This window comes from Ornithorhynchus anatinus, chromosome 13 (assembly GCF_004115215.2).
Source record: "Ornithorhynchus anatinus isolate Pmale09 chromosome 13, mOrnAna1.pri.v4, whole genome shotgun sequence".
In the NCBI taxonomy this organism is placed as follows: Eukaryota; Metazoa; Chordata; class Mammalia; order Monotremata; family Ornithorhynchidae; genus Ornithorhynchus; species Ornithorhynchus anatinus.
In genome coordinates, this window is record NC_041740.1 from 3,713,010 (window position 1) to 3,735,511 (window position 22,502).

A 22,502-nucleotide genomic window follows, 5' to 3' on the forward strand; every position below is an offset into this window, starting at 1 on the left:
GGAGGTGAAGTGAAGTGACTTGCCCAAGGTCACAAAAAGCAAACGAGTGACAGAGCCGAGATTAAAACCCAGCTCCCCCCGTCTCCCAGGCCTGGCCTCTTTCCACTGGGCCACGCTGCGGTTAGAGGTTCTGACTCTTTTCGCGAGAGAGAAGGCCCCAACACAACGGCCCTTGTCAACGAAAGAAAAAGACGGACACCTTAGCATGAGAAAACCTGCTTGGCAGTTTTTAATTTGGCAGGCTCCGGTTTTATAATGGAGGATGAAAGAGAGACTATGAATTAAGAGTCAATAAAAGGTGCAGCTGGTGGGAAGGAGGGAAGAAAGAGATACTCAATTTCTGCTCGAGGATAATGGAGAGGTGCATGTAGGATGTTACTTGATACACGCAAGGTGACAGTGTTTGGAAGAAGGGTTAGGACCAAAAGGGAGGAGAAGGTTTGGTTTGAATTTCTTCAGTCCGCAAAAACAAACAGAGAAAAACCAAGCAAAAAACCCCCACAAAACAAAAAAACCCAGTTAGTGTCAGAGTGTTGACCCCCAGGCACTTTGTCTCCTGGCAATTCTAGGAAAAGAATATTGTTTTTATGCCACAACGTATGAAAAAATAAGGCCCAGCAGTCATTCAAACATCATGATCGTACGTTTCGAAAAACTGGAAAAAAGGGACTCCTCTTAGGCACTTCAGCTCCTGGTAACCGGTCTCAATGCAGGCCTTCAGATGCTAGGTGACCCTAGAAACCTGGGCCCCATCCAGGATTCAATTTAAATAATGAGAAATCTGCCCGGTTGGTTTTTTTTGTATAACAATCAACAGTTTATTAATGGGTATGGTGAAGTTTAACTATCCACCAAAAGATGTGTAAAAAATCGCCATGAAAGTAAAAATAAATAAAGCTGTTTTTAAAACCGGTCTTGTTTTACATCTGGGTTCGGAACGCCACGCGGAAACACGAAACGGTCATCACGGGTTTAATGTCATCTACGGGGTGTTCAAATGCTGGCTTTTGACGCCGCATCTAACGAGGACCGAAACGGATCTGGTAACGGGGCTCAAGACTCCCCCCTTCCAAGACGGCGTCTCTCACCCGGATCTTTCCTCCAGAAGGGCCGGGCAACGGTGAAGACGGGTCGTTGGGCTCAGACATAAGGCACTAGGACACGGAACTGCCATCCGCTCACCTTACGTCTCCTCTGCCTGTTTCCCGATCGGCGGTTTGTCTCACACGTAGAAAAGAAAAGAATTTCAGGACACACTGCACTTTCATGAACACAGCATGTGAAGTCTTCTGGGGAAAGGTTGGAAAACATTTTCAATGCAAGACTGAATCTTTAAACAAAGAAAGCTCTCGGTCATGCTTTTTTTTTTGACTTTTTTTTTTTTTTTGCAGTTATCACTTGGGGGGGAATAGGCTCGGTACTCATCACTAAATCCCGATACGCATTCTCGGAACCGTTTTCACCCTTTTCTATCGCAGTCGGTGTTCATGAGGCAAAACCCTGACCCCGGAAACTTTGTTCAAGTTCTCCTACAAAGGTTCCTACATTCACAGCGGTCACTCGGCTTCACCTTCCTTTTGTTTGGCACCTGTTTGGGGGTGGAGAGAGAAAGTCCAGCTATAAGCAATGGAAAGACAGCCTGACAATCGAGATTTATTGAGCGTCTACTGTCTGCAAAGCTCTGTACTAAGCACTCGGGAAGAGCACGGTGTTGTGGGCGGGGAATGTGTCTGCTTATTGTTACACTGTATTCTCCCAACCGCACAGGACTGTGCTCTGCACACAGTAAGCGCTTAATAGAAGCGACTGAATGAATGAATGAGCAAGGAACTGACAATCTAGTGGGGGAGGAGGAGGAGGAGGCAGACATTAAAATAAATTACAACCAGTACAAAGGAATGAGGGTATAGGAGATGTGAAAATAACTGCAATCGAGGGGATGAGAAGAAGTGAGGGCTGGCGGATGGAGCCCAGGAGCTGGGAACCAGGAGACCTGGGTTCTAATTCCAGTTCTGCCATTTGCCTGCTGTGTGACCATGTCCAAGTCACTTCACTTTTCCATGTCCCAGGTTCCTCATCTGTAAAATGTACTAAAAGCCTGGAAGCCCAATACGGGACAAGGGCTGTGTCCAACCGGATTAACTTGTATCCATCCCAGTGCTTAGTACAGTGCCTGGCACATAGTGAGTGCTTTAATAAATGCTATTTTTTTAAAAAAAGCCCAACTATAATGCACACACTGTGATCAAAGAGTGTCTCTAGCCCATTACCCAGGATGGCAAGTGCTTAGTACAGTGTTCTGCACACAGTAAGTGCTCAATAAATGCCACTGACTGATAAAATCCTGACGTTCCACTTTCATAACACTGCTAAAATCCACCCTTTCCTTTCCATCCAAACTGTTACCACATTGATCCAAGCACCTCTCCTATCCCGTCTTGACTACTCCATCAGCCTCCTTGACGACCTCCCTGCCTCCTGCCTCTTTCCACTCCACTCATCATTCTGCTGCCCGGATCATTCTTCTGCAACGTTTTCTGCTTTCTGCAGCGTTCTGTCCACATCTCCCCACTCCTTGAGAATCTCTAGAGGTTATCTGTCTATCTTGGCACCAAACAGAAACTCCTTATCATCATGTGCCAGGCACCGCACTAGGCACTGGGTAGATACAAGCTGATCACGTTGAACCCAGTCCCTGTCCCACCGGGGGCTCACAGTCTTCACCCCTGTTTTACAGATGAGGAAACAGGCACCGAGAAGGGAGGTGACCTGCCCGAGATCACACAGCAGACGAGTGGTAGAGCTGGGAGTCCTCAGACTCCCAGGCCAGTGCGCTTTCCACTAGGCCACATTGCGTTTTTATGGTATTTGTTAAGTGCTCACTGTGGGCCAGGCACTGTACTGTAGATACAGAGTTGTCAGGTTGGACACAGTCCCCATCCTACATGGAGCTCGCCGTCTTAACCCATTTTACAGATGAGGTGAATGAAGCATGGAGAAGTGAGGTGACTTGCCCAACGTCACCCAGCAGACAAGTGGTAGAGCCGGGATTAGAAGCCCGGCCTGGGCTCTAGCCACTAGTCCACGCTGCTAGTAGTCTAGGGTGCTATGACCCAATGTTGGCACTATGCTGCAGTCGCTCCAGCTGCAAACGGGTTTTGGCCCTAGGATTCTTGCCCACCCTTCACAATGGGACCCCCTGAAAAACCTGCCTACTCAGCTCATTGAACTCACTACCCAGCAGGAACACCCCTGGCAAAGGCGAAGGGTGAGGGTGGCGCTGCCCACACCGCCAACCCTGCGACCAGTTCCTCCGGCGGACTCTCAGGCCGCCATCTCGGTGGTGGGGCAGCGGCTCGGTCTCCCTTTCACGATGGCCGGCTCCCTCGCCACCCCCCAACTTGGGACAAACACTATAAATGGGCACCCAATTTTTGGATGATTTTGGCACCGCAGGAGGAAGACTCTGATCCGTCCGGAGAATGTCAGCGGTTAATAGCCTTTGCTTCCTCTGCCCGCCAGGTGTAAGCCCCTCACGGTGAAAACTAAAGAAACCGTGGTGGAATCAAAGGCCGCAGGAGCATCGGCTGGGTGTGGATTTGATTTTGGAAATGGCTGTTCGCCACAAACAGGTCACTAGGCTGGGCTTTTTCCCCACATGCCTGGACCCGGAACCTTCAGGGGAAAGGTCAGAAGGCAACATCCCTACCTGCTGGCGTGAGGACCAGGGCTTGTAAGATGTCAGAGAGGGAGATGATACCCACGATGCTGTCGGCTTCGCTCACTACTACCAGCCGATGAACCTGTGAACAAGCAGAGGAGTTGGTCGGGTGTGATAGGCGTTTCCTCATTTCGGTTGGTATTTACCGAGTGCTTACTGTGTGCTCGGCACTGTACTGAGCGCTTGGGAGAGTATGATCTAACAAGAGTCAGTAGATAGGTTCCCTGCCCACAATGAGCTTACAGTCTAGAGGGGATAGATACTCTAGTGGTTTGGGAGAGAAGCAGCGAGTCAAAGGCATTTCCCCAGATTCTTTTTTGATTTTTCATGGTATTTAAGTGCTGTCTCTGTGCCAATCACTGTTCTAAACACTGGGGTAGATACAAGGTTATCGGGTTGGACACAGTCCCTGTCTCACTTGGGGCTCACCCACTAGGTAGGAGGGAATGGGGTTTAATTCCCATTTTACAATGAAGAAACTGAGGTGCAGAGAAGTGAGGTGATTCACCCAAGGTCACCCAGCAGGCACGTGGCAGGGCCGGAATTAGAACCCAGGCCCTCTGACTCCCAGGCTCAGGCTCTTTCCACTAGGCCACACTGCTTCTTCAGATGATGGGAAACTAATTCCTTTACAAGAGCTCAAAAGGATCCCCGAGTATAATGGGCTGAAAGGCATGATCTGTTGGTGTTCCTTTGCCCAAAGACACCCTGTCCTGAAAAAGTTTAGGGTTTTCACTTTAATTTGAGTGGCCTGCATTTGGCCAAGCAGATAAATCAATCAGTGGTACTACTGCACATTTACTATGTGCGCAGAGCACTGTACTAAACACTTGGGAGAGTACAATACAACAGAATTAGCAACATGTTCCCCGCCCTTGATGAGTTTACAGTCTAGAGAAGATCATTCATCAGAAGAGGTATATCATTCACTGTGATGGTATAACTGACTAAGTGGCGATGCACAATTTTCTTAGAGATTCCACAGCATTTCAAAAGCTAAAACCACTCATAATCTCTTCCAAAGTGCCTGGTCCCACCTTTCTTTTTCTTTTTTTTTAATGGTACTCATTAAGCACTTACTATGTTTTGGGTAAGCACCAGGGTAGACACAAGTTAGTCAGGTTCGACACAGTCCCTTTCCCACTTAGGCCTCACAGGCTTAATCCCCATTTTATAGGTGAGGCAAAGTGAGGTACAGAGGAGTGAAGTGACTTGCCCCAGGTCACACAGCAGACAGGTGGCGGAAGTGAAACTAGAACCCAGGTCCTTCTGACTCCCATGCCATGAGGCCACACTGCTTCTCTACCTCTTTCGCCCGGGGAACAAAGAAAGACAACTGTGAGAGCCTGCATTATTTAATCAATCAATCAATCAATCAATGGTATTTATTGAGCATAGAGCACTGTACTAAGCCCTTGGGAGAGAAAAATATAACAGAGTTGGTGGACACATTCCCTGCCCGCACTTCCTCTCGAGAGCTAACTTTCTTAGTAGTTTAGCAGGAACGAGCCGCTTTTTCAGGTTGGTTTTTCCAGAAGAGGAACAAGGAGCAGAGAGATGGAAAATGCTCCATCAGCCTGCCTGAAAAACCCTCCCGATTCCTCTAGGGGCGGAACCCCACTTGGGAGGCGGGGGAAAAATCGAGGCGCAGAATTGGAAACTGCTCAAGGGCCGGGGTAACTACATACCAGTCAAGGGACCTTAGGGCTCCTCTTCTCTTGTATTTGAACAGTCATATACCCACCTGATGCGAATGAGGTATCCAGGAGAGAGATGGAAAGAAAAAGGGGGAGATTCTGTTTTTACTTTTTTCCCGTTTTCTAGCGACCGTGTGGGGCGATGTGTTCAATGCTGCTCTTGGTTGGTTTGCTAGAACACGCATTTGAAACACTCGGTCCTCTTTTCTCATTCTGGACAACCAAGATCTTTTAGGAGTTCAGCCCAAACCCCTCCAAACCCCTCTGATTTAACGTAGTGGTGCGGATTCGATTCTTTACCTACACCTTGCATCCAAGACCCTGGGGTCTTTTGCATTCAATTTTTGGACCTTCCAGCCAACTTGCCACAGAGCAGTGGTTCTCATTTCCCAGCTATGAAAAAGGGCCCCGGGCTCCATGGAGCAAGTGCGAAACAAAGGATGTTTTAGTCTGCTTGACTCTCCTCTTGTACTTCTGGGTCAGACCCCTTTTCCCCATTCCCCATGCCATGATCTTAAATTTTCTTCAAGGGATTTTCCAAAACGATCCTCGAGGCTAGTCAGAGGAATGAGCCCTGGTGAAAAACTATGACACTGCTGAGAAGAAGCTGTGGCCCAGTGGAAAGAGGGCAGGCCTGGGAGCAAGGGGGTCTGGGTTCTAATCCCCGATAATAATAATAATGTTGGTATTGTTAAGTGCTTACTATGTGCACAGCACTGTTCTAAGCGCTGAGGTAGATACAGGGTAATCAGGTTGTTCCACATGAGGCTCACAGTTAATCCCCATTTTACAGATGAGGTAACTGAGGCACAGAGAAGTGAAGTGACTTGCCCACAGTCACACAGCTGACAAGTGGCAGGGCTGGGATTTGAACCCATGACCTCTGACTCCCAAGCCCGGGCTCTTTCCACTGAGCCATGCTGCTTCTCTCTGCAGGGGGTGCCGATCGGAGAATAATAATAATAATAATAATAATGGTATTTGTTAAGTGCTTACTATGTGCCAAGCACTGTTCTAAGGGCTGGCGTAGATACACGGTAATCTGGTTGTCCCATTTGGGGCTCACAGTCTTAATCCCCATTTTACAGGTGAGGTTACTGAGGCACAGAGAAGTGACTTGCCCAAAGTCACACAGCTGATAAGTGGTGGAACCGGGATTGGAACCTACGACCTCTGACTCCCAAGCCCGGGCTCCTTCCCCTAAGCCACGCCGCTGAAGCCCTGGGGTTGCCACCCAACCTGCCGGAGGGTGGTCTGCTTTCATTCACTCACTCATTCATTCATTCAATCGTATTTACTGAGCACTTACTGTGTGCAGAGCATTGTACTAAGCACTTGGAAGAGTCAATACAATAATAAGCAGACACATTTCCTGCCCGCAACAAGCAGGAATGGCTCATTGAAGGGGGATGGCCTGTCCCCAAAGGGCCCCTCAAAAAGAGAATAAGTTTCTCAAAGTGTCACTGTTCTGTTTCCTGACAGGCACATCTGAACATGACAGAAAACAGCCTCGCTCTTTCGGGGAAGGAATTCTTCCCTGACAGAAGGATACAGGGGACTCTGAGCCTGTCCTATCTCGCCACCGACCTCTCACCCACATCCTGCCTCTGGCCTGGAACACTCTCCCTCCTCATAACCGACAGGCAGTTACTCTTCCCGTCTTCAAAGCCTTACTGAAGGCCCATCTCCTCCCACAGACCTTCCCTGACTAAGCCCTCCTTTCCTCTTCTCCCACTCCCTTCTGCGTCATCCTGACCAGCTCCCTTTATTCATCCCCCTCCCAGCCCCACAGCACTTATGTACACATCTGTAATTTATTGATTTCTATTACTGTCTCCCCCTCTAGACTGCAAGCCCATTGTAGGCAGGGAATGTGTCTGCTCTATTGTACTCTCCCAAGCTCTTAGTACAGTGCTCTGCACACAGTATACGCTCAATCAATACAACCGACTGATTGACTGCCCCCCGGCCCCTCAGCTGGCAGTCGGTGGTGGGAGATGGTGGGCGTCCCAGGAAAAGGGGTCCATCGGGGGAGCCGGCGGGAAGTTGGAGGACCAGGACAGACTTCTGGTTAAACTGATTTGACAGCTGCCATTCTAGAATGGCCACATGAGAAGCAGTGCGGTCTAGTGGAAAGAGCCCGGGCTTGGGAGCCTTAGGACCCTGGTTCTAATCCCAGCATGGCACTTGTCTGCTGTGTGACCTTGGGCAAATCGCTTTAACTTCTCTGATCTTCAGTTCCCTCATCTGTACCATTATTATTATTATTATTATTATTAATAAAATGGGGATTATGACTGTGAGCCCCATGTGAGGCAGGGACTGTCCCCCAACCTGATTATCCTAATATCTACCCCAGTGCTTAACACGGTGCCTGGCACATACGATAAATTAACTTAACAAATACCATAAAAAATGTACTGGATCATAAGCTCCTTGTGGGTGAGGATAGTATCTGCTACCTCTACTGTCCTCTCCTAAGCACTTGGTAAAATAGTCTAAAAATCAATCTGCACACAGTAAGCACCCAGTAAATACTATTGATCGACTGGATCATCTGTCATGTTATTAGTCTGATATGTACTGTTTGTTCTGTGATTGATAAACGTCTTTAACTTAGTAAGCGCTTAACAAGTACCATAATAATAATAATAATAATTTTAAAGATACCTTTTCTCAAAAAGGATATTTATTAAGCACTTGCTTTGTGACAGCCACTGTACTAAGTGCTGGGGTAGAGACAAGATAATCAAGTTGGACACAGTCCCTGTCCAAATAGGGCTCAGTCTTCATCCCCATTTTACAGATGAGGCATGGAGAAATCGAATGATTTAGTCCAAGGTCGCATCGCAGACAAGTGGTGGAGTTGGGATTAGAACTCAGATCGGTTGGGACCTGCCTGTTCTCCCTCCTGCTTAGACCATGGGCCCCACATCCGCCCTGCTGATCTTGTATCTACCCCAGAGCTTAAGATGTTCAGTAAGCGCTTAACTGACACAAATAATAATAATACCAATAACTTGAAATTTTCCACAAGGGCTGCCACAGGGATATCAAGAGGTATTCCGTTACCTAAGCCCTGGCCGTAATCCACAATGTCGGAATGGGGGTTGCAAAAGGAGGGACCCCGACACACTGCCTCCTGAGATGCCCCAAGCCCCAGAGCGGGAAGAAAACACATGGGCCTCACCTCGGCTTTGACTATCCTGTCCACGATGGTCTCCAGTGTTTCCAGCTTACTGCACTTCACCACACCTTCGAAGTACTGGGAGCGGTGTTGGAGGGCTTGTGTCACGGTGATATCTAAGTTATTATACGTTTTTTCAGCAGCGAGGTTCTGAAAGCCAAGGACACAAGGAGACGGTATCATCCTCTGGACCGTAAGGTTATTGTGGGTAGGGAATGTATCACCCTCTAGACCTTAAGTATGCTGTTGTCAGGGAATGTTATTATATTGTACTCATATATTCAATCATAGTTATTGAGCACATACTGGGTGCAGAGAGCTGTACTCAGCGCTTGGGAGAGTAAAATATAACAATAAGCATTCTCCCAAGCACTGAGTACAGTGCTCTGCACACAGGAAGCGCTCAATAAATACCATTCACTAAATGATTGAAAAATAAATCAAAAAAGCTTTGTTCTGTAATTTGCAGAGTGAGGTATGAGGACGGAGTCGAGACAATTGGTGCCGGGGGACTGTTCGGGTTGGTGCTCTTTTGCTCATTTCCTCTTCTCCCACTCCCTTCAGTGTCGCCCTTGTTTTAGCTCCCTTGGTTCACCTCTTCCCGCCAACGCCACAACACTGATATCCATATCTGTGATTTATTTGTATATATTGATGTCTGTCCTCCCCTCTAGACTGTACGCTTCTTGGGGGCAAGAAATGTGTCTACCAACTCTGTCATACTGTACTCTTCCAAGTGCTTAGTACAGTGCTCTGCACACAGTAAACTCCCAATAAGTATGACTGAGTGTTGAAAAGAGAGCATTTCAGAATGACGGAAGCACGTTCCCTATCAATGGTAATTATTGCGCCCTTATTGTGCAGAGCACTGTACTGAGCGCTTGGGAGAGTACAGTCTGAGCTGGTAGACACATTCCCTTCCCACAATGAGCTTACAATCTAGAGGAGGGGACTGACATTAATATAAATAAATAACTTATGGATAGGTATGGAAGTGCTGTGGGAATGAGGGAGGGGTGAATAAAGGGTGCAAATCAAGTGGAAGGATGACCCAGAAAGGAGAGGGAGAAGAGGAAGTGAGGGCTCGGTTCCAGCTGTTTGTACCAGAGCACAATGTCCCACCCCCAGGCTGCCTCAAAAAGACACAGGGTCTCTCGAATTGAGAGATAGAAGCTGTGCGCTCTTCCTTTCTGCGGGTGAGGGGGCTGTGGGGGAGGAAGGATGGGAAAGACACTGCAGCCTTGGAGCGAGAGATGCTCAATCTGTTCTCACTGCAGGAATTTGAGATGAGGGTCCAATTGGTGTCCGATAAGAGAAGATCTGATTTTACAGAAAACGGGAAGGTTGATGAAACTGCCAGGTCTTTCAGTGCACTGTGGAGAATAGCATTTGCAAAATATTAAAAAACATACTTACAATTACATCAAACTTGGAATAAATATCAACAACTTTTCCTGAAAGAGAAATACAGCGTTAGTAAAAGGGCTTAAATACAGTGGAAGTACATTTTCATCACAATCCCAGCAGGATTTACGGTTTTTAGTGTTGAACGCGGACCGAGAGAGAACATCAGAGGCTACAGTGCAAGGAGGGTAGAGCAGCAGCATGGCCTAGTGGAAAGAGCCCAGGACTGAGATCAGAGGACCTGGGTTCTAATTTGTCACTTGCTTGCTGGGGGACCTTGGGCAAGTCACTTCACTTCTTTGGGCCTCATTTTCCCCAACTGTAAAATGGGGATTAAATCTTACTCCCGCCTACTTAGACTGTGAGCCCCATGTGGGGCAAGGACTGTGTCCAACGTCCTATCTACCTCAGTGTCTAGTACATGCTTTGCACATGGTAAGCGCTCAATCAATAGGACCGGATGACCACTGACCTGACTCATCCACCACGGGCAAAGCTGATATCCGTCTTTCTACAAATATATTCAGGGCTTTAATGATAGGAGTGTCTGGATGGATGAAGGCAATGTTGTGATACGTTCCTATTCCAAGCTCGTCCAGGTTCTGCTTCATGAAGGCAGGCTTTGGCATTTCAGACACCTAGACACAAGAAAACAATAAAGGCAGATGTGGGAAAGAACCGACGGGCATCTGTCTTCCCGTGCCTAGACTGGAGAGATGCAGGCATAAGGAAATCAAAGTTATTTAATAAATCGGTACTATTCATCTTCCTTAATCACTTCTGTACATGGGGAATGTTTATTTCATTTTTTAACAAAGGAAGTACACTCTTCCTGGCCTTTGAAAAAGAGGGGAGAGAACGGGGAGTCCTCCGTAGTTCCACCATTTTACGCTTTCCGCCTTCCGCACGTCTCCGTCGGGGTGACACGGTGGCAGCTTATTTATTAAACCTGACGTGTACGGAACCCCTCCTCCCCATTACCCATTTCCTAACGTCCCTTTTATCGTGACCATCTTCCCTGACCCACCTGCTGGCATCCCTCCTGTATTTTTGCCTTCATCCTGTTATTCGCCTCCCACGTTCAGTCTGCCTCCGATCCTGCTTATCCTTCTGCTCCAATGTTTCACGCCTCTTGCCCTTCCTTTCCCCGATGAGGAACTCTCTTCACCTCCAAGGATAACCCCAGCCTCGCTCACCTATCAGAGCTGAGAGCTCCAAACAGGGTCTCCCTGACCTAACTCTTCGAAACCTGCCTGTCTCTCTCCAACCCCACCACTACTGTCGGCCCAGTGGATCTGTTGTTGATCTGCCAAGTGCTTAGTACATTGCTCTGCACACAGGAAGCGCTCAATAAATATGGCCGACTGACCGCCTGATATAATGTCCTCTCCCAAGTGCTCAGTATAGCGCTGTGAACGCAGTAAGTGCTCGATAAATACCCCTGATTGCTTGATTATCCTGAAGATACCCAATCTTCCCATCATCTCATCTCTGGCTCTAACCATTAGCAAAACAGGAATAAAACACCTGAACCAAACGCTACAGGTATATATTTTGGGTGAGAGACTGATTCCCCCTTTTCCCCCAGTGGGCCATCTGAAATGCCATACTGGGCGGTGGGACAGGGCAGAAAAAGAAAGCTTCAACACCTTTCAGAAAGGGCATCGTTGATCCCAAACTCCGTGGTTGCTTTATAATCATCGGAAAAAGATGAACAGTTAGAAGAAACAAAATGTTCAAGTCAAAAAGCTCATCAATATGCAAAGCACGAGAATTCTAGAGATTTAGAGGACGAAACAGAGAGATCTGTCAGGCCGTCTGGCTGGCTCTGCTAGAGAATAGCAGATCTGACAGAGTCCATTCGGTTTGATCCATTAGAACAAGCTCTAAATGACTTCTTTATTTTTATGGTATTTGTTAAGTGCCATCACTGTACTAAGTGCTGGGGTATATCCAAGCTAATCGGGTTGGAGACAGTCCCTGTCCCTCATGGGGCTCAGAGTTTTAATTCCCATTTTACAGATGAGGCCCTAAGAAGTGAAATGACTTGCCCAAGGTCACATACAGCAGACAAATGGCGGAGCCGGGATTAGAATCCAGGTCTTTCTGACTCCCTGGCCCTTGCTCTATTCACAAAGCCATGCTGTTTCTCTGATCTGATTCATCTGTCTGTGCCAAACCTGATATCCTCAAACCACGATATGAGATTATACATAGTTACCGGAGATTCTGCTGATTATCAAATGCTGCTGGGTTGGCGTAACCAACTAATGTCTCAGATTCTCACATCTGAGACCAGGTGGTTCGAGCGACTCCAAGGGAACTCATAAAGCTCTGTCTCAGGAAAAGTCTCACTCCCCACCCACAAAACACCAGTGAGTGCTGTTCGTGATGAAGTGAGTGATTCTGCACACGACACATTTCCCCGGGACCAAGATGAGCTCATTTCTAAAAATACTGGAAGCACCTAAGAGGCAGGGATCATTTCTACTCACTCTAATGAACCCTTCCAAGCCCTCAGTACAGGCTCTCAGCAAATAGCAGTGTGACCTAGTGGGCAGAGCACAAACCTGGGGTCAGAAGCACCTGGATTCTAATTCCAGTTTCACCACTTGTCTGCTATGTGACCTTGGACAAGTCACTTCACTTCTGTGTGCCTCAGTTCCCTCATCTTTCTAACAGGAATGAAGACTGTGAGCCCCATGTGGGACATGGACTGTGTTCAACCTGATCAGTTTAGATCTACCCCAGCACTTAGTACAGTGCCTGGCACATAGTAAGCACTTAAATGCCATTAAAAAACAGCAACTCATAAAAACGTTTCAAATGCAATCTCGCTCTTCTTCCCCCACTGCCAGAACTGGCAAGACAGGGACTCATCCACTTAGGACTTGGACTTAAAATGGTCGAAATACTGAATCCCAGAAGCACACTGGGAAACCACCTTTAAGAATGGAATCATTTGTCTTGTACATGACAACGGGCTCCTATTGAGCCTAAGTAAAATTAAGGGAAACGAACGTAAGCGGGTCAGGTGGAAGCACCCAGGACTACTTACAAAAAGCTGGAGAAACTTGAGGATTCTTTTGTGGGTAAGGATATAAAGTGCATTCCCACTGACGGGGTCGATAACCGGCAATCTGTGGATTTTATTTTTGATCAATGAATATACAGCATCGAAGAGGCTGAGGAAAAACCATTAAAAGCAGTTAGCGCACTTTGACGGCGTGGGAGTTGAGAGATTTTTCCCGAGCATCACCATCCTTGATGTGGCAAAAAAGAACAAAAAAAAAAGAAGTAAAGAATACCCATGCCGATTTAAATGGGTCGGAAACGGTTTCTCTGTGGATGGGAAGAGGATCCAAACGCCCAAAATGCTGTTTTTACACAAGCAATTGGTCCTAAACACAATGATGGTAAATTTTGCCCAACGTGTGCTAGCCATGCCAGGTATCTGTGGCACCCCAGAAGCAGCATGGAAGAAGCGGGAAGCAGTGTGGACTAATGAATAGATCCCGGGCCTGGGAGTTAGGAGGGCCTGGGTTCTAATCCTGGCTCCACCACTTGTCTGCTTCGTGACCTTGGGCTAGTCATTCACTTCTCTGTCCCTCAGTTCCCTCATCTGTCAAATTGGGATTCAGACTCTGAGCCCCATGTGGTGCAGGGACTATGTCCAATCTGATTACCTTGTATGTGCACTAGCGCTTAGAACAGTGCCTGGTACATAAAAAGCGCTTAACAAATATCATTAACAACAATAGTCAGGGCAGTCTGTTTCCAAGTCAATCACTTCTCTCTGAAGATGAGCAGTCGTGTTTAAAACAGGTGAGACTTCTACCGCAGCAATGGAGGTCCCTGATCCACTAGAGCCACACGATTCCCCCGTCATGGGTGGCCACTGCGGCAGAGCCCCGATGGCAAAGTTCAGTAGTTCTTTCCTGGAACTCTCCAGAAGTGGTTTCCCAAAGGTTCGGCAATGCTCTGGCCACATGTATCCCTTGTCCCAAGAAACACACTAACATCCAGGGAGGGGACGGGGCGAGGGGGTGACCCAGATTTACGTGGGGTTCTGCAACCGGGTCTTCAGAAGGCCCTGGCACCCTGAGGGCTCGGGTGGGACCCAGGGCTCCTGGGAAGGGTCTGGCCAGGGCTGCACGGAGTTCTGGGCCTCTGAGGGAAGTTTGGACCGGCTTCTGGATGGGAACCAGGGCTTCTATGGCTTCCTGGCGATAACTGGAGCGGCCCTGGGAACTCATCAAGACCATACTTATTTACTCATACTAATGCCCGTCTGCCCCCTAGACTGTGATCTCCTTATAGGCAGGGATCATGTCTGCCAGTTCTGTTGTACTCTCCCAAGTGCTTAGTACAGTGCTCTGCACATAATAAGTGTTCAATAGCACTGATTGATCCTGCCCCCTGAAAAAGTCCCCCCAGCCCTCCCCCTGCCAATCCTTAAATAACTAGAGTCCCCCGGGGCCTGCTCTAATGCCATTCTGCAGTCTGGGGCTCTGAAATGCTGGTGTCCAACAGCTAGACAATGTACCCATCCCAGTCCAACCGGGCTGCTCCTGAGCTGGCCAGGAACTCTGATCCCAGGACAGGTGAGGATTTCCGAAGGACTCATTCTTCTACGAGGACTGGGACACCCCCAGACTTGAAACCAATTGGTTTCCAGGGCTGCTTGCAGAAAGGTAAATTATTCTGGTCAATTCTGACACACTAATGACGCTTCACGAGTCAGTCGTATTTACTAAGCGCTGACTGTGCGCAGAGCAGTGTACTAAGTGCTTGGGAGAGAACAATGTAATGATAAAAAGACATGTTCCCTACCCGCAATAAGCTCACAGTCTAGCGGGGGGACAGACATTAATATAAATAAATGACAGATATGGACATAAGTGCTGTGGGGTTGGGCCGGGGGGAGGGGGGCGGGTGGCGTGAATAAAGGGAGCAAGTCACGGCGATGCAGAAGGGAGTGGGAGAAGAGGAAAAGGAGGGATTAGTCAGGGAAGGCCTCCTGGAGGAGATGTGCCTTCAATCCACCAAGCGTGCGCGCGTGCGTGCAAATACACACGAACACATACACACAAAGCTTCTGTATGGAATGGGGCAGTAGTGACTGGAGAAGCACCATGCCCTAGTAGAAAGCCCACAGCCTTGAGAGTCAGAGGACCTGAATTCTAATCCTGGCACTGCCACTTGGCTGTCAGATGGCCTTGGGCAAGACACTTCACTGCTTGGCACCTCAGTTTCCACCTCTGTAAAATGGGAATTCAACACCCGCTCGCCCTCCTACTTAGACTGGGAGTTGGTGTGGGTCAGGGACTGTGGCCGATCAGATTATCTCGCGCCTGCCCCCGTGCTCAGTACAGTGCTTAACAAAATACAAAATTATTAATTATGATTATTATTAAGGAAAATGAAATGAGAGCTCCAGCCTTGGACATCATCACTGCTGGATTGATGGGGAGTTCCAATCAATCGGTGGTATTTACTGAGTGCTCACTACAGTGCAGAAACACTGTACCAAGTGCTTGGAAGAGTATAATACAACAGAATTAGCGGACATGTTCCCTGCCCATGATGTGCTTACAGTCTAGAAGGAGGGGTAGACATTAATGTAAGTAAATTATGATATATAATTTAAAGATGGCAGGAAATCTAGGGAGCTGTGAGTCCCAGCTGTTTCCCTATTTTCTCCTGCCTCACTGCTCTGTGTCCAAGTTGAGAGTGAAGGGGGTGAGGGGTGGGGAGAGGAGCTCTCTATCCGTCTCCCTGTTGGTCAGTTCTGCAAATGAACACTCTAGCACTTTATAAAGTTGCTGTCCTTAAAGTAGGATACTGAAATGATCTTTTCCCTACCCTCTAGACGGTAACTCATGGGCAGAGAACACGTTTACCAATGCAGTTGTACTGTACTCGTCCAAGCACTTAGTACAGTTCTCTCCACACAGACTGTAAGCTCAATGTGGGCAGGGAATGTATCTGTTATATTGCACTCTCCCACACGTTTAGTACAGTACTCTGCACACAGTAAATGCTCAATAAATAGGACTGAATGACAGTAAGCGCTCAATAAATACTACAGATTGGTCTCATTCGATTCCTTTGTCCTTCTCTATGTCAAAGATTAAAGGAGGTCTCAAACTCCCTCAAGTTCAAGAAGGAATGACTCGAGATTTCTTCTATATTTCATTTCTTTAAGTTGATTTCAATGAAAAGACTGATTACTTGATTTTTTTAAGATTAAAAAAACAGCCAGCTTACCTTGCATCCGGGGATATATTCACTAAAGGCTTAAATGTTTCTTGTAAATAAAGCTCTGTGGATCAAAAACAAAATCCAAGTCAACCTACCCTTCTCAATTAGAATACACGCGGTCAGGACAATATATGAGCAAAGCAACTTCCAGTGCCCTAACTGAATAGGATACAAGAAGAAAAATCAAAGAAACCCAACTTAACCAAAAAGTAATTTGTTAGGTCTGAAACTTATGTATTGAGCAATGATACTGTAGCACACGGTGAGCGCTTAACAAATACCATAAATAGATAAATTAAACTTGGTGTTTAATGAGAAGCAGTGGGGCCTAGTTGAGAGAGCCTGGGCGTGGGAGTCAGAAGGACCTGGATTTTAATCCCGGCTCTGCCACATGTCAGCTGCATGACCCTGGGCAAGTCACTTCCCTTCTCTGGGCCTTAGTTCCTTCATCTGCCATATGGGGATTAAGACTATGAGTCTTATGAAGGACAGGGACTTTGTCCAACTTACTTAACTGTATCTACCCCAGAGCTTAGTACAGTACAGTATCGATAACCTTGATACGGGTACTGTCTTTTTCCGTATGATTCGAAGTCTTTGTGGACAGGGAACGTGTCTATTTAGTGTCCTACTATTCCCTCCCAAGCGCTTAGTACAGTGCTCCGCACACAGTAAGCACTCAATAAACATGCCTGACTGACTGAGCAAAGTAGTGGTCTGGTGGCAGATAGAGTGCTTAGAACAGTGCTTGGCACATAGTAAGCACTTAACAAATACCATAATTATTAGCATTATTATTATTATTAGAGTGCTTATCCCTTTCTCCACATGCTTTATCGCCGTTTAAGTCTCCAAAATGCTTGGGGCTTTAAGCCTCTTTCCATTCTCCCTACTCTCTTCCTCCACCTCTGTGGGGATTGTGGAACATTTTTTTTTTTTTTAATGGTGTTTGTAAGGTGCTTTCTACAGATGAGGTAACTGAGGCTCAGAGAGGTTATGTAATTAGCTAAAAGTTACACACAGCAGACAACTGGAGGAGCCGGGATTAGAAACCAGGTCCTTTTCACTCCCAGGTTCTTGCTCCACCCACTAGACCTCACTGCTTCTCATTTGTCAGTTGGCATTTGTTCTTTCTTTCCCTCTCCTGCAACATTACAATGCCAGCCAGTTGGTGATTTTTCAAGTTTTATAAGGATATCAGCATGCACTTTCGAATTGACTCACCAAGGCTCCCACCCCGCAAAACCAAAAACTCTAGGCTTTCAAGAACATCACTGTGATGGATGGGAGGAGTCTAGTTAGTGGAGAGAACAGCTTGATTTTAGGGGAAGGAGCCAATTCTCAAAAACAAAAATGCTGACTTTCATATTATTGGAGTGGGGGAAGTAGGGTAAAGGGAAAACGTAACTCCAGACTCCTTCCTTGATGTGTCCAGGGAAATTAAACAATTTGTGGGAATCGTGCTTACCCCTCCACGTCTCAATCTTGTGTTCTTCTAATTCGTATATCTGTACCTGCAACAAAAGGAGGAGAGGCTTATTTCTAAGGGCTTCTACATGGAAGCAAGCAAAAGCCAAGAAAAAATGCTCACTTATTGGACAGAAGCTGGTTCCTTGATTTTATGACATTGCAGGAATGAAAAAACAGCACAGCCTAGTGGAACAGGTAGGGGCCTGGGAGTCAAGGGTCTTGTGTTCTCATCCCAGCTGACTCTGCCAATTACTTGTTGCGTGAGCTTGGACAAGTCAGTTAACTTTTCTGTGCCTCAGTTTCCTCAACTGAAAAATGGATTAAATACCTATTGTCCCTCCTATTTAGACTGTGAGACCCAAATGGGGCAGGGACTTTGTCCAACCTGAGGAACTGGTATCTACCCCAGCACTCAGAATAGTGCTTGACACATAGTAAGCCCTTAACAATAATAGATATCATTCCACCCACAGAAATAATCAAGATCAAGGAATACTGGGAAAAGCATGGAAAGGGTTTTGAGTTTCTTTGGGGGAACACACAGCCCTTTAGACACTCTTCACAATATTCTTTCATTTGCAATATAATCATTCTAAATGGGTTTATATAAAGCCACTTTACTGCAAATTGTAAATCTAATTTGCAGCCTGGCCTGGTGGAAAGAGCCTGGGCCTGGGAGTCAGAAGGACCTGGGTTCTAATCCCAGATCTGCCACTTGCCTGCTGTATGATCTTGGGCAAGTCCCTTAACTTCTCTGTACCTCAGTTCCCTCATCTGCAAAATGGGGATTCAATACCTGTTCTCCCTCCTACTTAGATTGTGAGCTCCTTGTGGGACCTGATCATCTTCTATCTATTCCAACACTCAGTACAATGTTTGGCACTAGTAAGCACTTAAATACCACAATTATAGTACTCTTTGGACTAGTTCCTCGGTTCTGCAGCTGGCTCTCACTATACTGAATTCTGCATCTGGAGACTTTCGGATCCTTAAGGGCAGCGAACGTGTCAACCAACTCTGTTACACTGTATTCTCCCAATCACTTCTCCAGCTATCTGAACCAAATCAAAACCCTTCCTGAAATAAAGAGAGGACCACACTTCTGTCCGGTCCTTGCGGTCCATCACTATCAAAAGGAACTAAATTGGTGTGGCCTGATCGTTTCTTCTCTTTTCCTGTGTAACACTGCGAGGTGTACAGTGCTAAACTCTTAGTACAGTGCTTTGCACCCAATAAGCACTCGATAAATATGATTGAATGAAAGAATGAATGACGTTTTCTGGCTTGTATATCCCCAGGGTGATCTTGCCCTCTCATCTGCTCATTCCCAATTCCCAGGGACCTCTCCTGTCCTCCGGCAGACTCACTGCTACTCTACAGAACTAAAGAGAAGCAGCGTGGCTCAGTGGAAAGAGCACGGGCTTTGGAGTCAGGGCTCATGAGTTCGAATCCCAGCTCCGCCACTTGTCGGCTGTGTGACTGTGGGCAAGTCACTTTACTTCTCTGTGCCTCAATTCCCTCATCTGTAAAATGGGGATTAAGACTGTGAGCCCCACGTGGGACAACCTGATTCCCCTATGTCTACCCCAGCGCTTAGAACAGTGCTCGGCACATAGTAAGCGCTTAACAAATACCAACATTATTATTATTATTATTACAGGCAAAGCTGGACTAGCACAAAAAATAAACCATTTCAATTATTATGGCCAATATGAATGGAATTCACCATCGACACAAACTGTATACTTTGTTACAGTTCCGTTTGCAGCACAGATAGACAATGGGTGGCACTTACCATTGGAGACTTATAATATCTATGTAGAATATTTATGAAATCTGTAATTGTTAACATCCCTGGAACAAAAAAAAATCATGTTACAATAAAGCTAATGGATGAAAAAAGTACCTAACAAATACTCAGTTTGGCATTCAGTTCTGCCAACACTTTTTTTAAAAAATTTAAACACAACTACGCCTGGCTCAATTTGAAACACAAACACCATGAATCCTTTGTAGCCAGGAACTTTGACTGATCTAATTATTTCTGAATTTACCCCAGCCCTGAGCGCTTTGCAGGTGCTCAGTGAATACCATTCATAACTGAGAACATCACTTTGGAGTTACGTGGCCTATGACCCAAAAGAAGAAAAATGTGAGAGAAATTCAATTTGCACTTGTGCTGATGAGACCCTGGGCTTTCACACACTTTACACCCTGGGGAGGGAAAGACACTAATTTTGGCATTAAGAACAACTCGTGAGCTCCATGTAGGACAGAGACAGTGTCTGACCTACTTAACTTGTAGCTACCCAGTGTTTAGAACAGAGCTTGGCACAGAGTAAGTGCTTAACAAATACCATAGTATTAGTGGTGATAATAATAGTAACAATAATGATAATAACCTCCTCCACAGATTTTGCAGGTCAACACCAGTGGGGTCACAGAGCCCCACCAGGATAAAAAAAAATGCAGCGGGCACAGTGTGTACTTTAACTTGTCTTCCTCTCTTTTTTTTTATATTTGTTAAGCACTTACTATATGCCAGACACTATTCTAAGTACTGAGATAGACACAAGATAATCAGATTGGCCACAATTCCTGTCCCACAGAGGGCTCTCTGTCTTAGTCTCCATTGTACAGATGAGGTAACTGAGGCACAGAGAAATTAAGTGAATAGCCCAAGGTCACACAGCAGACAAGTGGTGAGGCTGCTACTCCCAGGTCCAGGCTCTATCCACTAGACCATGCTGTTTCTCTCTCTTCTTTCCTTTTCCCCACCAAGATCCAGTCTCCCTTAGCTCCAGCTCCCTGCCCCCTACCCTCAGATGTTACGTTTCAACTGTAGAGTCAATTGTTTTTTGAGTCATTTCATCCCTGTTGCTCTTCCGGCTGTTCTGACCCAGAAAAATCCAGACATTCAATTCTCCAACTATCCTCCGTCAAAAACCGACCTTTGAAAACATCCACTCCCCCAGGAGACCACTTACCTACAAAGCTCTGTTTTTTACTCTCCCAGAGTGGAGCTGCTCGAACACCATTGGCTACTAAGGCAAAAAAAGCCTTTTTAACCTGAAAAACACACACAAAGTGGAAAATATATTTTGGGGAGGCCAACGATAAGAAGAAAGCTAGTAAACAGGATGGAAAGAGCCCAGGCCTGGGAGTTAGAATACTAATAACTGGTACTCGATAAGCGTCTACTATATGCCAGGCACTGTAGTAAGTGCTGAGGTAGATAGATGCAAGCTAATCAGGTCCTATATGGGGCTCAAAGACTAAGTAAGAAGGAGAACAGAGACTGAATCCCCAGAGAAGCGGCATGGCATAAAGACAGAGCATGGGCTTTGGAGTCAGAAGGTCATGAGGGAACTGAGGGCCAGAGAAGTGAAGTGACTTCCTCAAAGTCACTCAGCAGACAAGTGGGGGATGTAGAGATGCAGGAGAAAATTAGGGCCCATAGGGTGAAACTATTGGTAAATTTACAGCATTCTCCACAAGTTGACTTTTTAAAAAATCAACCAATGCTATTGAGCACCTATTCAAGCTACGCACCATACTAAGCACTTGGATTCAATCAATTAATGGCACAACAAGTGCTGCGTGCAGAGCACTGCATTAAGCACTTGGGAAAGGACAACAGTAGCAAAATACATGTTTTTCTGCCCCTAAGGCGCTTGGAAGAGAGACAAAAATTATTTCCAGATGAGGAAGGACAAGATAAAGCTGAAGATGTACAAATGCAGACTGAAAAAACAGCTGAATGACAGGATGAACAGACGAATACAATAAAAAGTGCTGATAAACCTGGGTTTTTAGTCATTTTAAGACCTGGGTTCTAATCCCAGCTCTGCCTCTTACCTGCTGTGGGATCTTGCACTGTCATAACTTTTCCGTGTCTCAGTTCCCTCATAAGCTCCGAAGCACTTGAACTCTCCCAAGTGTTTAAGACAGTGCTCTGCACACAGTAAGCACTCAATAAATATGCTTGATTAAGTGATTGTCTGATCTGCATTATGAGGATTCAATACCTGATCTCCCTCCTACTTAGACTGAGCCTCCTACTGAACCCCATGTGGGATGTAATTACCTTGTATCTAACTCCAGTGCTTTGGTATATAGTAAGTGCTACACAAATGCTACAATTATTATAAATCTATATAAGTACAAGAATGCTAGGGACAGAAATAATATATAAGAATATATTATAATGTTATAATATATAATAGAGGTAATATAAGTCAGGGGGTGTTGGGCTGTCGTGAGTTAGGGCAATCAAGTAATAATAATGGTACTTGTTTGTTAGTGCTTACTATGTGCCAAGCACTGTTCTAAGTACTGGGGTAGATACACGGTCATCAAGTTGTCCCACGTGGGGCTCCCAGTCTTAATCCCCATTTTCCGGATGAGGGAACATAGCCCAGAGAAGTGAAGTGACTTGCCCAAAGTCATACAGCTGATGAGTGGCACAGCTGGGATTAGAACCCATGACCTCTGACTCCCAAGCCCGAGCTCTTGCCACTAAGCCACGCTGCTTCTCAAGTGTATATGCTCTATATTTTTAGAGTGAACTCAATTTCTTGCCCAAACCAATAGGAAGCAAAAAATGTTTAACAGGGACTTTTCTTGCTCCATCAGCTTTAAATCCCCCTTGGACGCTTCCTGATTTTCTCTTTGAAAATTTTTTTTTAGTAGTAAAAGGATTTAGCTGGGATTAATGGCTCCACCATGTGGTCTGAAATTTGCTTGTCATAAAGGCAAC

General features: G+C 46.3%; 1 protein-coding gene across 12 annotated transcripts in view; it reads right to left on the bottom strand.

The window, feature by feature from the left end:
• Positions 1–204: 204 nt before the first annotated feature.
• PRKAG2 (protein kinase AMP-activated non-catalytic subunit gamma 2) overlaps positions 205–22,502 on the bottom strand; it is a 173,426-nt gene continuing 151,128 nt past the window's right edge. For all 12 annotated transcript variants that reach the window (XM_029078158.2, XM_029078157.2, XM_007667869.3 and 9 more), the window contains 10 exons: positions 20,731–20,812; positions 19,539–19,597; positions 17,742–17,787; positions 16,280–16,334; positions 13,068–13,194; positions 10,482–10,647; positions 10,022–10,059; positions 8,609–8,755; positions 3,710–3,803; positions 205–1,588 (listed from right to left, as the gene is read on the bottom strand). In XM_029078158.2, the coding sequence (XP_028933991.1) occupies positions 1,557–1,588; positions 3,710–3,803; positions 8,609–8,755; positions 10,022–10,059; positions 10,482–10,647; positions 13,068–13,194; positions 16,280–16,334; positions 17,742–17,787; positions 19,539–19,597; positions 20,731–20,812 (846 nt within the window). In that variant the 3' untranslated portion in view covers positions 205–1,556. The remainder of the gene's footprint in view (positions 1,589–3,709; positions 3,804–8,608; positions 8,756–10,021; positions 10,060–10,481; positions 10,648–13,067; positions 13,195–16,279; positions 16,335–17,741; positions 17,788–19,538; positions 19,598–20,730; positions 20,813–22,502) is intronic.